We start from the raw sequence: 18,700 nt of genomic DNA, 5'->3' as shown, positions 1-18,700 counted from the left end.
TTTAAACCCAAGGGCTGATTAGTTAACCCACCTTTAAGCACACTGGGTACAGAGTCATGCAATGAGATCAACCCACATTGCGTGCACAGCAGAACAGCAAATACAGGGCATATGGCAATCAAGGCCACTGGCTATACTAATTTAGTTCATTACGAAACTCCTGATGCATTACATTGCCTTTAGCAAGGTACTTCTAATAACCCCATATATTTTTTAAAGTATAATGTGATGATTACAATGTAGATATGAGTATAATGAGCAAAATATCTATCTTTACAAAACACCATCACTGCATAGAGAATTTTCATTTAATTCAGCTGTTATTAATTTCACTTGTTACAAGTGGTAATTGATAGTAGTATCAGTCTGTATGTGGTTATATTACAATTACAGTAGTATGGCCAATTATAGTGAAATTGGCTACAATGGGGATGGGTTTTAAATGATATGAAATTTGTGGCGGAAAAGATAACAAAAGAAATCCGATCAAATTAGTGGAAAATCTATTCCAATGGAGATGGGAGTGGTCCATACTGTCAAAATCTGTAGAGTTATTTTTTAAATAAGCTGCTGAAAACCTTCAGTATAGAACCTGAAATCAGAATCTCTTCTGAGGTAAAAGTTGCCTCTTTCATTTTGTTGGTATCTGAAAACAAACTTTAAGAGATGACTTATATCCACTGAGCTTGATGTTTTTCTTATATGAGTTCACTTGATCTTGTTATTCCACCACTGTTACTCCCATGAGTCATAGCTGGGTGACTACTCTGAATGATCAGTGAGGAAAAAGCAAAAGCTGCCACATAATTTGGAGTCATGCATCATGCAGTGTACTCCCACTCTCAGTTAACAGTGCTGCTGCTGCCACACACACATGCACACATGTTCTGTATACACACACTTTCTCTGATGCCAAGGAAAGCCTGCTGAGATGAAGACAGCCACTCTGAATCAATTCTGCAGCTCCTTACTGTCCTGAATCATTCACAATAAGCAGCGGTGAATGTGCTCAACAGCTCTGGCGGTACAGAGAGCAAAAGGTCCTTAAAGAGCTGCTTATAGAAGAAGAACAAATCATAACAAGACTTTGAGGATCTTATCATCTCTCTCAGACTATTTTCCTCCTCTCCTGATGATCAACTAATCTGCTCCTGGCTTATTTTAGTTATATTTAATCAGGCAGTTTGACTTCAAAAAGCTGACCAGTGTTGAAACAAAGCTTCTTTCACATCAAAGTGCCAAAACAGCCTCACAGCAAATTTTAAGGTGGTTTACTTTACATTTACTTCATAAGTAACAGCTTTACATCCTTAGAAGCACTTTGACAGAAAAAGCAAGTAATCACTACAACCACTAAAAGTCCAATCACTTACCACTGTTTTATTACTGTACATGTGTTTGGATCAGATTTGTAACACATGATACTTCCACATCTAAGAGTTATTAACAAAAATTCAAAATGACAGATTAAAGCTTTATAAACTTTTAGTCTTTTATATAGATACTGGATCAAAATATATGTAAATGGGGCCCACTGATGGTAAGTCTTGTTTAGCTGAAGGTTTGGTTCCATGACACATTTACTGTATGAGTTTGTCTCATTAATTTTCCTGCAGGCAGCTGTATTTAGAAAACAAGCTTTCGTAAACCTGCTGAAGGATACTCTACCTTCCCAGTAATAAATGGCAAACAGGTAAAGTTAGCAACTAGCTAACATTCAGCAGAATATCAGATGGATATATATCCATCTACTATTCTACATAAACATGACTTCAGATAATGTAAGTAGGTCAGCTACATGTGTAAGTCAGGAACAGTTTGCTCATGCATTCTCTATAACACCTGTATATAGCATAAAAGTATGACAGCAACGCAGCCGTTAGCATTTTTGTTTTGTTCTTCTGCCCCCTTGTGGTAAAACAAGCCTTTGATATAAAAAACAAAACAAGACATAAAACTGTATTATATGTTTTTAATCTCTAAATCACACTCTCTAAACACATCATACTACCTCACAAATATCGACAACAAACATCAAGGGATGTCCCTATAGATGGACACAAGCACATGCTTGTTCACACTGAACTGAATGTCACAACTTCAGTACGCCTTCTATGATATCAAATGGCAAGATATTACTGAACCTTTACACAGCATCCAACCACCCCCCTGTGCTGCTCTATTTTAATGAAGATTTGACAAGCACCAGAACTGCCATGACAGCACAAGAAGTCACCTTACAAAGTCAAGGTGCACCTATCTCTGTCACTCACACAGCTCTAATGAAGGTGCCTACGACCCCAAGCACCTCACACACACTTTAAAACACGCAATAGATCACAGACAGAAAAGGGATGCCACAATGCAAGATCTTAATCAACATAGTGAATGGTATAGACTAAAGATAGTCACTGTTTTATGTCACTCGTTTTGCTTAAATGTAATTCATTACAAAAATGTTGTAATATTTCACAGCATGAGCAAGGTTTTCAAATTCTGAGTGGTGCGAGGAAATATGTGACATTACCTTTTTGGAAATTAGAGCAAAAAAAATTACGTGACGTGTAAATTACTTGCAGTGTTAAGCCTTAACATGACACAGCAGAGGTAATTAGGGCCGCTTCTAATTTGACAAAGGAAATGTGATAAAACCACGGGGCATGAAACGAAGATTGCCACATTATCAACACTAAGAATCCACCCACGCATCTTACTGCTGCTACAACAGTGTCACTTCCCCGCTGACTGGCTGAGAGCTGAAGCAGAATTCAGAGAGAAGCAAAGCATGCCTTTTGCTGTCCTTTGTAGATCACTGTCATCTGGAGACAGATGGGATAATGGGATTATGTCAAGATGGTACCTGAGTTTTGTTAAAACTGGAAAAGTCTGATTTGATGTTTGTCAAAGTCTCTCAAGAGACACTGCATGGTGATTTTTGCCTTTCAATTCAAACACGTTTAGTGTCCGCACAAGAGAAACAACAGCATTTGTCATGAGTCAAAAGTTTAAAAAGTCGTAAAATGTTATTGTCATGCTCAGGGTGGACAATTGGGTAAAAAAAAGTAAATCTTTGATGAGGTAAACCACTGTTAATTTCCTGTTTCTTACCACAATGACCATGATTAACTCCTTACCTTTTTTTCGAAACCCCAACATTTTACCTGGCCGGTTCTATAGTAAGTATAGTAAGAGGGTACAAGAACTTGTAGGGTACAGAGAGAATCTAGTGAGAGAACAATGTCAGACTTCAAACATCAGATCCAATCTAGTTGCTGCTGGATGTAGATAACATGGCAACTATATCTAAAATGGGATCTGGCGGTGAAAATGAAGGCTACCATGTTTTGCCCTGGAGAGAGATAAACAATATGGCATGATCTGCTAAGCCCTGAAGCAATTTAGATCACTTACTGCATTCAAATGAAGTGGATGTAATGAAAGAGGAAAAATGAAGGAAATCCACCACAAGATAGAATAATTTAGAAGGATAGTGCTTATTATTTAACCCTGCATAGTAGTTTGAACTTGTAGATGTGTATTCCACTATAATCTGGCCTTGCTTCATTGTTTCCTATCTGTAAAATCCACCATGTGGTTTAGTTGCTGAAGAAGACAGTGGAGGATACTTTGCTCATGTCAAAAGCACAGCTCTGCAGCAGCTGGCAACATTATGATCATTAGCATAAGCTGAAATCTCTCTCCATTTGCAAGCTTTCCCTTTTTCATCTGCTCTGTTCATGATTAAAACATCAAGATAGAGTGTTGACTTGAGTTTGGTGACATTACTCTGTGTAAGGAATTGCATGTTACAAACCTTTTTCTAAAAAGGTTGTCTTGTTGTATAAAACATACATAAAAGAGATGTGATCATTTGCTTTGATTTTTGCAAATGCATATCTATTGTGAATTTCATGCCAGCAACACATTTCAAACAAGTTGGGAAAGGGGCATCAACAGACTGTAATTGGTAAACACATTAACAGGAGATAGTATAATGATAAGGTAGAAAATAGGCATCATCAAAAGGCTCAGTCATTCACAATCAAGGATGGGACAAGGTTCACAACCTTGTAACACAATATTATGCAAACGCTTGCACTCTGTTGTTATCTATGTTTTGCATAGCAACATATTTGGAATCAGGGTTGTACCATTGTGTGAGAAAGTGTGAGAAAGTGTAATCCAAGTTCTTGGTCCTTATACCTATTTGACAGAAAGCTTTGTTGCCTTCCAAGTTTTCCTACTGTCAATGATGGTGTGATCTGAGAGTTTTGTGATCTGGAGTTAAGGTTTGGTTTAGGAAACTAAAACTAATTTGTCAAGTTTACAGAAATATTGTGGTCACAGTACAAACAAACTCATGTGGACTCATGTTAAGACACAAGATACACATTTCAGACCCCTGTTACACACCAATGACCATCAAATGCCAGCTCCTTCTAAAAGGGTACCTCTTTTTGTGAGCAAAGTCTCTCAACAACATGTATCTCTGGACAAACCAATGCAAATGCCATTGATTCTTACAAAGGTTGTGCATCAAGCGCATACTGTATCACAAAACAGTTTGCTCTTTGTTTTGTTACTGCAATCCACAACACATTAGTCTAAATGAGAGATCGAACCAAAAACAGCGCTGTATTTAATAAATGGCAGAGTTGGTGTGGCACGTGGCCAAAGGTAGAGTCAGAATCAACTTTTTTTTTTGCGTTTTTTCAAAATAAACTTCTGTGTCATTATACCAATACAACTGCATCATTGAAATTAATATGAGTGTTACTCTTGTCTAGAACACAGGCAATAGGCCTAAGTGACTTTTACCTGTGCCTTTACACTGAGTTTGCATCGTACACATAAAGGAGTTTGGCAAGGCTCTAAACATGTTTTCCAAATATTAAATCTTTATGGCTTGAAAATTAAAAGTCTTCTTGTCTAATAAGCCTTTAAACTGGATTCACAGGTTTTTCCGTCTCCCTATCCACCTTTAAGAACATGCTCAAACTATCAGAGGGCTTTTGCCAATCTGAATGCACCCTCATTGTCACCATTCCCTCCAGCTTAAGCATAGCATGGCACACAGCATTTATTCATTTCACTACATCAGCTGTTGTGAAACCACAGGATTCTGGGATGTGGCCTCCCTGGGGGAGGTGAACTTGTGAAGGTGGGGGATGGACAGCAGACAGGAGGCAATGAGGAAAGAAGAAGAGGGTGCAGGATGGTAATGACTGGGAGGATGGGGAGAGGTACTCTGCATTTTCTTTTGCACCATTAGAGAGGAAGGTCTGAGCGATCCCCCTCGGGGCAGAGGTAACATAGTCATCAATCTACAAGGTTAATGCTGGGTTACAGGAATGTATATAATCCACAGAATAGCTCTGGCCTGGATGCTATTTTGGCTTCATGATGTCATAGACTTCACCCTCCCCCTGCTTCTTTACCAATAGTGCAGCTACATTTGTAGACCAAGGGTATTAATGCATACATGACATACATGCATGCTCCACTGCTTTTTCACAAATACACTCATGATCTGTTTCCACTACATAATGTTATCTTGACTTCTCCTTGTGTCTCCTTAGTTTGCCATATTCTTTGGGGAAAACGTTTCCGCCCTGCTCAGATGGTGAATTACAGGTCATTACAGGAAGTGTCTAAGACTGCTATCAATAAATATCCCAAAAATGTGTCATCACTTCAATAGAACTACTATAGAAAAAAACACAGAAAAATGCCTAAGGATACATTGTGCAAAATAAGGCTGAAAAGATCTAAATAAATAAATCTTATAACAAAAAGGTGTTTTACTGAGTTGGAGGTAATACTGGCCCTGTAGTCGGCCTGTACTTTGTGGGTGTTTTGAGTTAGCCAGATACTACAGCACAAAAGCCTCACGAGTTCTTGAAAGGTCAGGTTGTGAAATGTCTCACGCCAGAGGTTGTCATGTAAGCAATGTGTCTCAGTATAAAAGTAACTAACAAGGAGGAAACGTGGTCAGTTCCAATGACATATTTCTTAATGGTATCTGCTAACAGCCATGAAATATAGCAACAGCAAAACAGCCACAAAAGTAGTGCCAAGGGTGGATGGAATTGATCCAGCTGTATAGCATGATGTGTGTCAGCTGGACAGCTGGACAGGTACACCACTGGCATCTGATAGGTTAGGTCAGTACATAACAAAACTGTGCTTAACCCATGTCTAGGTCTGTCTCACCATTGAGGAGGAGCATTGTAAGCTAGTAGTGACTATAGAAAACATTTTCTTTAGCAAATTCCAGTTAGATAAACCTTGCACAAAGATTTAAAACAGTGTTTAAGCTGTTTTCTGTTTTTTGGGGGGTTTTTTTGGCTGTCTGGATAATGCTCGTGTTGGGCAGCTCTGGCCTCGACATCAGCCAATTTTATCTTGAAGGGCATTGTCCTGCTGGCAAAGTTAACAAAGAGACAATTCTTATCTATGTCTATGTGTTAACTGTGTCATCTGTTAGCTAGACAACCAACATCATGCTAGGCACATTCAAAGTCAACAGCCCTGCTTATGGGTAACAATATATTTTGAATAAATCTTTAACAACAACACTAGCTAGCTAGCCAGTGATGTCATTGTCCCTAAATCAATATTTACACAAACAAATGATAGATGATTTGCCGCAGCTTGATGTAGCGAGGTAAATACATCAGAGGGATAGTGTAAGCTACTTCTTGCAGCTTGTGGTTTTCATATCTTTGGTTCTTACTATCCATACCTGTGCTTACACTTAAACACAAACCCATGGCTTATGTTCCACTCATACCATGAGTGAATCACCAAAAGCTTCGACAGATGGATGTATAGGTGTGAGGCAAGTGTCAGCTAGCTGTAACACTTTAATTTGGCTCTTTGAGGACTGTTAAAACACTCTTGATTGAGTTCAACGATGTCAGTGTGTGGCTGAAGAACAACCTTGAGAAAAAAAGTCTCAAAATGAGCCTCATGAGCCCCAACTAGATGTGTGAATGGTCTCCATGAGGCCATGCTAAATCTCTCCCACGTTAAAAATAAATAAATAAATAAAATAAGGCAAAGAGAGATGACCAAATGGTGAATTTTACCAGTACAAGTGGGCAGGAAGAAATATATTAAAAAGCACACAAAAACACTGGATCAAAAATAACTGCTAGATCAAAAGGAATGACTCTGAGCAGGATGTAAAGAAGACTGAAATACAAAGAAAAACTACAAACTGAGAGAAAAGGCATTCTTGGATCACATCATGTTTGTTTGCAGCAGTTGGGATAATGAGCCAGAAAAAACTGCAGGTGATGTTCTGAGTGAAAGGAGAAGGAAGAGGAAAAAGAAAGAAAAATGAGGAAAGATAGCTTTGTAAGTGGCTCACAATCTAGTGTCAGTTAGCTGCTATCTCTTGGAAAACAAAGAGATGAAACATCGGGAAAAGGAATGACGGCAGGAGAGGGAATAGTGGTGTTTAGGGAATTAAAGGAGAAGACAAACATAGAGAGAGGAGAGTAAACTGGATAAATGAAAAAGGAAAATAGTGGAGGAGCTATAGTAGAAGAACATCAGCATTTAACGCAACAACTTCATATTTTTCAAGGAAATTGTAATGAATCAAGACCAAATGATCATATTTCACACCGAGTGTAGAGCATGTAACTATGACAGAAAAATTCCAAATGGAAGCAAGCAGGTAGCTAGGTTGTGGTGCCAAGTGTGATCAATATCATGCAGTGACCTGTTTAGAAAAAATGAAAAAAAAAAAAAAAAAAAAAAGATTGGGGACCTCACAACTCAAGTAGTCTTTTTTAGAGCAAGTTGTCCTTGTTGTGTTCACAAATATTTTGTAAAGGTTTGTAACCTCACGTATGTCTGATGATAGGTGGGTCTGTTACATCACTGATGGTGGTGAAAATTAGTAATGAGGTAAGTTCTTCTAGAGTTTCATATTGTTGATATTTCAATTTTATATGGTGCTGTGATTTAAAGTACTAAGTTCCTCTAAGTTTTCCTCTTCTAATTCAAACTATATCAAGGTGTCCTTGCACCAGCAACAACCTTTCAAAGCTTTCAGCACCCTCTAAACTTTCTATGGAAATTCTTTAAATGAAAACTGCAGCATATTGTGTAATTTGGCAGGTAATTCTTGTCCAATATGTGAGGCTTATGTTTCATTTTGCATACATCTTTTGGTATAATAAGACAGATGAAGCTCTGAGTCAGACAGCTATTGTGGGACTGGCCCAGACACATCGTCATGTTTTAATTATGCTTGGATGGATGTCCCTCATCCTTTAGGGATTCCTGTTTTTCTTTTTGTGTTTTGGGATTATGCGTTTTTAAAAGGCACCATCATGTTTTTGATAACAAGAGGTGCTGGTATTAAGATAACAAAATTGTTTGGGTGAGAGAAAAAATACTAAAAACTTGTATGGCTGGAGGGGATTGTCTCAGTGACCCAGCTGTATAAGACGCAAGCCACATGGCCATAACATCTCTGCTTTGTATCCAGCTACAGAGTGTTACATGAATTTCAGTTGCCCTCTTTTTCCAAAGCTTTTCTCACTATACATACTCCCGATTGGGAACAAATTTCCATTTTTATACATATTATAGCCAGATTTGTGTTCTTGTCCTTTTCTTCCATTTATTCACACCATGAGATTTTTGAAAAAGAAAAACTTACAATCTTGATTTTTTTTTTCTTTTCTATAATGGAAATAAGCTTTCTGTGAATCAATTTAGTATTTGTTGCTTGAATGTGTATTTTTTTTTTTATACATTTGTATCTTTCCTTCTTTTAATGGTCTTCTATGTTTTTTTTTTGCAAGGTGTGCTGACACACTAATATGCTAAGTGTTGTTTCAAATACACTTACTCATATTCTTCGCATACATCTGTACATGGGGAATAAACACTGGACAGGCACACTGTGTCCTCTGGGCCACTGCTACTATCTCACCATCCATGCAAAACCCAAACCGGCACACTGACAACCTGAAGTGGGCCTAAGTTTTCCTGTTCACCATTTCTGCACTCTGGCATTTATACACACACATACACAAAAGCAGGCAAGTTGTTAAAGGTGAGACAGTCTTAGGTTTGCAGGTTTAGGGGGGTGGAGGGTTTCATGTTTAAATCTATGAACGGGTATGGAAAATCAAATCCCAAAAAGCTAAATCCCTTTAGCAATAAACCAATCCTCCAAAGACTCCAGGGAAGCTGCTCAGTGCTTGGCAGCTCGCAGGTGTTTATACATGTCTCTATATGAATGTTAAACACATGAGTGGTGAAAAAACAATGTGTATGCTCAACAAAATGCTTGTATGAAAGAATTATTATGGTTTTATAAGAGTTTAAAACACCCTTAGTGGTTCCTAGAGGCTGAAATGTTCATTATATATACACAAAGATTTGAAAGTGAATGGCATAAACAATATATGTTAGTCAAACTACAAGCTCCAATGGTTTGGTGAACACTGTTTAGCATGTCTTGAGGATGAAGATATATGAAAGTGCATGGGGCCATTAAAATTAACATGATTTATCTCCATTAGAGTATGGAAATGTTTAACAAATGAATGACTGATCATTAAAAAAAAGATCGGCAGGAGAAGAAAAACTCTTATCTAAGAACATGAATGTTCTCAGATAATTTCATAGTGCTCTGACATAAAGATTTTTTTAAATCTGGTGTGTAACTGAAGGTTTTTTTTTCCTGAGGATGACAAAGGTCTCCAAAAACATGATTCCATATGATTATGGTGGGCACTTTGATCTTTGTCTTGTACCACTGCCAGCTCAAATCTTCCACTGAATTTTCCATTCACAGTGTCACCATAATTACAGGGAAACATCTTCTGGGGACAATGAATGACAATATGCATACTCATGAGGGGTCCAATTAATAAAAACATTGAAAAAGGAGGAACATGAAGGTTATCTGATTCTCTGATTCTGATTCATGACCAATACATTTTTATATTTGAGGTGTATATGTGAAGGTTATTGTATGGTTCATCCTCATGAAAACATGAATATAATCAACTAATAATGGAATCCAGTCGTTATTTTCCAATAAAACTTGCCCACACAAAAAATTGACCTGGAGGTGGTACTAGTCAATGCTGCGAAGGGTCACAATAATCATAAAGAAATCATCTTCTAAGGACCATGAATAACCACATCAGTCTAGGTGGGAATTATGATGATACTCTGAACAATGCTCTGTTAAACCAACAAACACACCCATTAATCCTTTATCTTTGCCACAGGGGAGTGAAAATTTGCAGAGAAAAGATGTTGATTGAGATGTTGATTAAGAACATATGGCAAAAAGTAACTGCATAAATCAATCAGAAATCAAGTCTTTAGTACAGATTGACTCACATTGTAGAGGATGTCCACCCAGCCCTCCATGGTGATGCACTGGAACACAGTAAGCACTGCAAACAGGATGTTGTCAAAGTTGGTGATACCAAAGTTGGGTCCCTTCCAGTACTCTCTGCACTCTGTCCCATTCGGACACGTCCTGGCTGGTGGCTCCAAACCACAAGGCCAGTCTGCTGTTATCTCATCTGATGAAAGACAGATAAATAGATAAAGGTAAAGAGATTCATATGATTTTTTCAAATGAACTTGTACATTTGATAATTTCTTAAGTATCTGTCGGATGGATGGATGGATGGATGGATGGATCGATCTGAAAGTGACTGAATGATAGAATGACAACGGGACGCCCAAATGCTAACAGGTTTTATGTATGTCAGGACTCTTGAGGAGACAAGAGAGGAGCGAAAATGTCCCTTTCCCCTGCTACTTACTCCAGCTACCTCATGTTACTCTGGTGTGTCCCATGATATCCTAACAATTACTCATCAGTCATCAAAAGGGAAACATGCTAGGACATGCCTCTCAAGTGCCCTGCCTTCAACTGGTTCCACTCAGTGCATTGTTGACCTCCTAACCTTATCATGGAGAGTGAGGCTATGGCTTTATTCTGTCAGTCATTACACAAAGCTTGTGACCACAGGTGAAGGTCAGTGCAAAGATCAATGGCTGAATTTAGAGCTTTGCTCTGTGGCGTGGCTCACTTTTGCCACCATGCTCCAACAAAGCGCCACTGATATGCTGGCGAGCAGCCAGTATCACTGCCCTTCTTCTTCACTCATAACATCTGGAAATTAACCAGTTTCAGCTACCCCATTTTTCAGTTTTCAGTTACTCAATGAAACAAAGAAAATATGGACGTTTTTGGGGGTTCTTATTTGATTTACTAGTGTTTTAACTCATTTTTACACATCTTTCTTGAAATCTCACAATGCCTCTTATCAATGGAAGTACAAGAGGATACAATGAACACACTAATAAATGCAGAAAGTGTCAAACACGATATGATTTATGTGCCACAACAAACTCTAAAATTTGATGAGGATGTGCTGTGCTGTGAGTTTATGAAAGATGTGTTTCAGGTTTAGTCAGCTTATTGTGGATGCTGCCTAATTTATAGAGTTGTCTGATGAATCTGATCTGATCAAAAAAAAAAACAAGTTCTTATCTGAAAGTCAGTATTAAGGACATTTTTCATAATTATGTTGGCTTTTCAATGTCATCCTGTTGAGGGGCCTACATATTTCATGTGCATCTGAACAGAATCCTCTAAACTAGATATTAAATATTTTAGTGAACCTTGAGTATCAGTATATAATTTCAACGCAATGAGCACTGCAAGTGGGAACTGGAAAGTTGAAAGTAGTTACTACTCAGTGTTAATCTAAATCTTCAGAAGACTATACAAGATCTTTAACTATTTTTTTGACGTTGTTGAGTTGTTATAATCTAATTAAAGTCACAAGGGAAATGATCCATTTCAATCCCTCTGTGTTTGTTCTATGTGAAACTCAACTAATGGCTTAACATAATGTTTATGTGCAGCTGTACCTGCAAACAACATAAAAGCCAAGGTCTTGAATAAGCTTGTGCTCAAGTGAAGGGACACCCACTGACCACACACATGTTAAAACACAAACCTGCAAGCAAACTCAGACAAACAAGGTCCTTATGCTTCATCCAGCATTGTCCCCAATGACGCATGTGCACACACACAAAAGAAAAACAACATACAGTAACCTTCACGGAGAAAGTTGTTACCAGTGTTGCTTAGCTTAATCAAACCCTGCTGTGCCTGTATGACTAAAATAACTCAAAACATACGCACTGTACATTAGCAGCCTGTCACAACTGCTCACACCACTACAAGCACCCTGACTGGGTTGGAACATGTGGACACACAAAAACACACGTGCGTAGACACACACACACACACCAATAGACAGACACACATATTTTACAGCTGGCCTAGCCAATAACCCTCAAGTCACGCCTTCACACTCTATCTGACACCAGCAGTGGGGAAATAAAGCCTTCTCATAATTTTTTATCACTGCATTACACAAAGGGTAATTTCAGCCAAGCCAGTCTGAATGTTTTCTATAATTACTATAATGCTGTAGTATGATAATAACACTGTAATTGTGACCTGGCTGTGATTTATTTTGAAATGTGTTTTGCTGCTGCGCTAACTCAACACAGGGGAGGAGGCTTATCTTTCAAATTTTCTCCCTGCTTCTTATTTTCACACATTAAGGATCCACAACAGAGATTTTGGTGATTCAAAACAGACGTACAACACACCACGCATATCTTCTCAAATGCACCATGCTTCGTTCATCAAACAGTTTCAGCTATCAGCTATAATGCCACCCTCATGTGGTGCATAAAGCATAGTGTACTGGTGATGAGTTGTGTGACATGTTTGAGGTGTGATGGACTTGCACTGAATCTCATTGTGTGTGCAATCAGTGGCTTTGCATACTGTCATGGCTCTGTAGTTTCATAATTCACTAGAAAGCACCTACTTGATGCTCAGTGTGTTTGATAACACATTTTTAGAAAAGATTTGATTTTTGTGTAAAAAAAATGGAATATAGTGTCTGCCTGATGTTGTTTACATGCTTTAATATACAAAGTACACATTTTCCTTCTCTGTCCTTTGCTGCAGCACTTCTATTCACACTCCACCTGAATGCTCCATTATAGCGCCTGTCTCTTAAAGGCCCCAAAGCTCAGTCTGATCTGATTGGTCACCCATCATGTTCTACATAAGCTCTGCCCATGTTTTTACAATGACAGCTGCTGAGGGGTTGGCTTTATGGAGGTCTTGACAGCCATTAGAAGGGATAGTTGCTGTTCTGTATGCATTTCTCCATTGATCAAGCATTTTGATACTTTTACAGTATTTATACCGCACCTAGACTTGCTTCATAATCAGAAAACAAGACAGAAAATTTCAGTTTCTACAACATGGAAACTTTAAAATGATAAAATTAAAACAATAAATACATACAGCAAAGAGTACCCTGTCTGGTTTAATTGCTTAAATATTCTCATTAGCACCTACTTCTGTTACCAAAGAAAAGTGGAACTAGTGAATTGCAATAATAATCTCATTAATGCCTGAGGTAGCATTTGATCAGGAGGCTGAGTACGCATCCCTATTGAGTTACAGCAGAAGCTATCAATCAAAACTCAAGATGGTGAAAATACCATTCATCAAAGTCAAAATGTGAAAAATGACTGTCAAAGATTCTGCTATGCACTTTTTTGTTACATTAATATAGGCATCGGTTGCCAGCGATGTGGATGTGCCAATACTCATGAAGCCACAAGCACATGCACAACTTATGAATCATTTATGTGAGCCTGCATACATATGCAATGCAATATATGTTGTCATCTATAGCAAAGACAGCAGCACAGTGGAAAGGGAAAAACCTTTCCTGGCATAAACTCAGCTGACAATCAATGTTGTTGCACAAGCACACACCACAGACAAGCTGTCGCTCTCACCGGTGCCTATCTTGAAGCAGGTGGTGTGGAATTTGCCCATGTAGAACTCCACCCCGATGATGGCAAACATGACAATGGCAAAGAAAAGCAGCAGGCCGATTTGAAGCAGAGGAACCATGGCTTTCATTATGGACTTCAACACCACCTGGAGACCTAAGGGACAGAGAAAGATGGGGAAGAGTAGACAGCTCAGAGTGCTGGCAGCAATACAACAAACAACAACAAACAAAAATCTAAAATCAAGATATTTCATGATAGACAAAATATCAAAACATCAAAGCAAAGAACAATAAGAGATAGAACTGCATGCAGTACAATTCCACTTTTGAAATGATTATTTCTTAATATACTGTGATAATCACTTACTGGGGATTCCTGAGACGAGTTTCAGGGGTCTCAGCACTCTCACTGCTCGCAGTGTTCGCAGGTCAAAGTCCGAACCCACTTTGGCCAGAATTCTGTATACACAGACAAACATCCAATCAGCATGGTGGCACAATATTTCACTGTAGCAATCTTGTAAATAACTTAAGATTGAGCTATAAAGCAAATATTGCATTAGAGCTGCACGATATATCATTTGAGCATCATCATCGTGATGTATGTGTGCAAAATAGTCACACTGCAGGGCCTGCGATTTGGGAGGCAAATTAACTCATCTAATTTTAAGGGTACCTGACACACACTATGCATGCAGACTCTGCATGCGCAGCGATCCACCAATCATTAGTTGTTATTCAATATGCCAAAGCAGACCAGCCCCTGTGCATGGAGTGAGTCGCTGGTAATAACACTGAACAATGAGCAACGAACAAGAGAAAATTGCCGAAAACGAAGACCTGGTGCCAAAAAGAAAAGCAATGTCAGTTATCTGGGATTATTTTGGCTACAAGAAGGATGATATTGACCAAACACATGCTCTGTGTTGACAGTGCCTTGCATCTGTTGCCACAACAAGAGGTAACACAACAAATTTTTTTGACCATTTAGGTCGGTACCACACAGCTCAGTACGAGAAAAAGAGATAAGATCAGTGCAGGTTAATTGTTCACAAGATAGCAGCAGTGCAGCATAACATAATGTGCTATTCAGGTCATCTTATGAAAATTCATGTATTTTTTCATATATATATATCGCAGGTTTAAAAATAATTGTAATGTCAGTTTTTTCCAAAATTGTAAAGCCCTATATTGCATTGTCCATTTAAAAAAAAAAAAAAAGTATCCCCCCCAAAAATCTAAAAACTAAAAAAAGCTGTAAATCTTCACATTTTAGAAGCTTGAGCCAGAAAGGTTTTTTTGCTTTATAAATTAAAACACTTCATCACTGATGAAAAATGTTGACTGAGTAATGAAGTAATTACTTCAGCACTACAGCTTTCATTCTAATTATTGCTTAATCTCTTTATATCTGGAAAATGTAATGATTAATCCTCAGGTCTATAAAATGTCAGAAGCTATGAAAAATGTCCATCACAAAGTTCTCCAAACTGCTTCTGTCAGCTCAATTTTATTTTACACTGACCAACATCACTACTGACTATTTTTCTATCAATCAACTAATCAATTACTTGAGTAATAACTGCATGAAAATCAGTCTCCTGAGGTGACTCACATTTCTACCAAACCCAAATATATTCAACTTAGAAACACAGTAAACAGTGAAAAGAGCTTTAGTTTTTACACACACGCACACACGCACATATATACAAACACACACTCATAAAAACACAGACACACACAGATTATAGGTTGACCATGTATGTGTCTGACTACGTCATGTGCCGTTTATATCTGCTTTTACCTACAAGTGGAGGAGTGACATACTGTGGTGAGTCCAAGTGTGTGTGCATGTTTGTGTGTGTGTGCACTGGCCATTGAGTCACAGCTGGCAGCCCTCATTACAGGCCGTACACAGAGGGGGAGACTTAAGTGCTCCACTGAAACACACAGAAAAAAAACACACGCTCCAGGCTAAGGAGAGAGAGAGAGACAGAGAGAGAAGAAAGAGTGGAGGAGGAATATAAAAATAAGAATTACTGAAAAGAGGTAGAATGTGAAACATGACCAGGAATGATATTCATGTGAACTGGAAACTAAGACTACATTCTTACACACAGTCCTGCTTCATAGGTGTATGTAAAGTACCAGCTTTTAAGGAAGCTAAACTATTATATTACCAGCATTTTCCAGCATTTTGACATGTCTTTGTATTGATGTTACAAGAATTAATACACACATTTCTATATAATGTCTAGTTTTGAACACCCTTGATGGCTGTCTACAGCAAGCAAATTCACATTATTTGCAAATTTAACCAAACAATTAACTCTGATTTACCTGAATTCTTAACATATTCTTCCACTACACCCATGTGTCAATTCCGGTTCTGAAACAAACCCTACGCCTTTCCCTTTTCTATTGAACACCATATGTGTGATTTGTGGTAGTAACACATTTGAGTGTAATCGATATTATATACAACACGGGAGTGATTTTCATACCTCAAAGTTAAGTACTGCCAAGAGCCCCATAGCAGGTAGAAAAACCTCAAGGGTACAATACCTTTTATGTAGAGGGTACACTCATGACTGACAGAAAGAGATTCAGTGTACGCAGGCTCACAGGCACACACACACAGGCAGAGGAAAAAGTAGAAAACAAGAAAGGTCGCTTATTGCTCCCTGGATACAAGTTGGCATGGTAACTGATAAAGCACATCTGAGCATTATGGGAATCATCATTATGGTGAAATCTGTCAGCTGGGATGACAGAGCCTCTTTTGTAATATGGAATAAATTGTTCTATACATATGATATGCACTGGCATCACAGTTGATCAAATTCTCAGACAGTGATTGAATTCTAAATGCTGCTCTTTATAATAGTCTCATTATTTTCTGCATGCAAAGCATGGATTTTATTAAATGTACTGTTTCATAGTCTTCAGCTCTATAAGAAATATGGATGGAAATCCGTAGGAAATATAGAGTTAGAATTAGTCAGTGAGAGGGGGGAACCACAAGTGAGACATAAGAGCTGACTTAAAGATGACACACTGATGAGGACTACAAAACATTCACATCTATCCATTGTACAAGGGCTCCTCCACATTCCGCTTAGACATACAAACTTCTTCTATCCAGATCTAAAAAGCATAATTTTTTACTTCTTCAGCTGTCAGCATCTTATATTCCTTGTAAGTTTAGCATTCCAGTGATCCTTATCCCCACTGATTTTTAGTTTTGGTTGGAATGGCAATCATCAGACAGGGGGCGGGGGGGACGGACGCACCCTCACCCGGTATAAAGCATCTAACATTGAAAATGAGTACAGTGGCACTGAGCTAGCAGTATAGCGGTGCAGCACTGTTGTTCTGCCATCTGGGGAGAACCCTGTAAAGTCATACATAAGATCAAGATTCTGTTTTATGTTTTACAGATGAGGCCTCAGAATTGAAAATGCCCCAAAACAGACAAAGCAAGCCCTGCAAGCTCTCTGTGTACATCTTACAGTTTGTTCTGTTTACAGTTCTAGTTAAAAATCCATGCTCAACACAAATCTTCTTTTTATTTGCCACTTGGTATATGCTCTAGGGAAGATTTCGGGCTGAAAAACCTTTCAGAAGTACTGTCAAACCAAATAAACTTCGTCATTCAGTGACTGACATGACCACTGCTGCTATACTGACACTGCAGTATAAGAACTGTGTGACTTCAGTAATCACACAATACCCGAGCAATAATGCAACATTCTCACAATTTCACCACCTGGCAGCCTTGTAATTATAGGTGTAAATCTTAGGGGGAGACCGGGGGGGGACACAACTCCCGTTGCCAATCATGATTTTCTGTGTACTGAATTACAGATCACTCTTTTGTTAACTAGTGATTAGCTGATGTTTTTTCCAGTGGGCCACAGTAACATTAACTGTTGTTTTCAGTAGCAAATGTAGCAATAAAGCCGTCCTTAGCTGGAGTTTTCATTAGCAGAGTTCCAGCACTACTTTTGATGTCTCCCTCAGGAAATGCTCTTTGAGAGTTTTCATGTAGTTGACTCATTCAGAGCAGAGTTATTCATACATGCTCGTAACCTACTAAAACACAGATAAACTGGCAACGAGCTACGCCACTGAAGCCCTACTAAATGGCAATGTGTAGGTTTTATAACTGCTTTATATAAACCTAAATCTTGTGGAATTAGCAGCATACTTTATACTGTACACTGTATACTGTGTTCTGATAAGAACTAGTCTTTTATCATGTGCCTATAATTAAAATACACTGAAGAATAATCCTACTGCTCATGTTTGGAGCTCTACACTTTTTACATTGTACTATCAATGTGAGACATTTGAGTCAGATTAAAAATTGTTAGTATTTTGGGTGTGATGTTAATGAAAAACAGAGAGGCAAGTAGGAATATTCTATTTACAGTCCATCAAGCCAAAGTTACCTGAAGAAACAGAATGAAATAATAATCGTCCCTATGTGCTGTTATTATATTCCCCACAATCAATAGCTCACTTTGTTCTAGTAAGTGCACACATGTATGTGTGTCTGCATACCTAGGTCTATTGGTGAGTACATTTGCCTGCGGAGGGAATGATTTGATGACTGTGTAGACAGACAGTCAGGCAGGGAGCAGACTAATATCCCTTTATCACCACCACAATATATACATGTGGGCGCCAGACACTGGCACAGGAAATGATGAAATGAGGGTGATGCTATCGTCTGTCACTTGCAAACACACACACATTCAGAGCCAAATGGCACTTTCATCCGTATTGTCACCCAC

The 18,700-nt window shown here is 38.4% G+C and overlaps 1 protein-coding gene across 3 annotated transcripts in view; it reads right to left on the bottom strand.

Annotated features, from left to right (window-relative positions):
- The window catches only part of cacna1bb (calcium channel, voltage-dependent, N type, alpha 1B subunit, b), a 165,583-nt gene that overhangs the window by 87,317 nt on the left and 59,566 nt on the right, over window positions 1-18,700 (bottom strand). For all 3 annotated transcript variants that reach the window (XM_037116898.1, XM_037116899.1, XM_037116900.1), the window contains exons 6-8: window positions 14,269-14,360; window positions 13,903-14,055; window positions 10,384-10,571 (exon numbers count right to left, since the gene is read on the bottom strand). In XM_037116898.1, coding sequence (XP_036972793.1) covers window positions 10,384-10,571; window positions 13,903-14,055; window positions 14,269-14,360 — 433 coding nt within the window. The remainder of the gene's footprint in view (window positions 1-10,383; window positions 10,572-13,902; window positions 14,056-14,268; window positions 14,361-18,700) is intronic.

The sequence above is a fragment of the Acanthopagrus latus genome, chromosome 12, assembly GCF_904848185.1.
Source record: "Acanthopagrus latus isolate v.2019 chromosome 12, fAcaLat1.1, whole genome shotgun sequence".
Lineage (NCBI taxonomy): Eukaryota > Metazoa > Chordata > Actinopteri > Spariformes > Sparidae > Acanthopagrus > Acanthopagrus latus.
The sequence above is the reverse complement of the archived record's forward strand: the minus strand, read 5'-3'. Positions and strand labels throughout refer to the sequence as shown.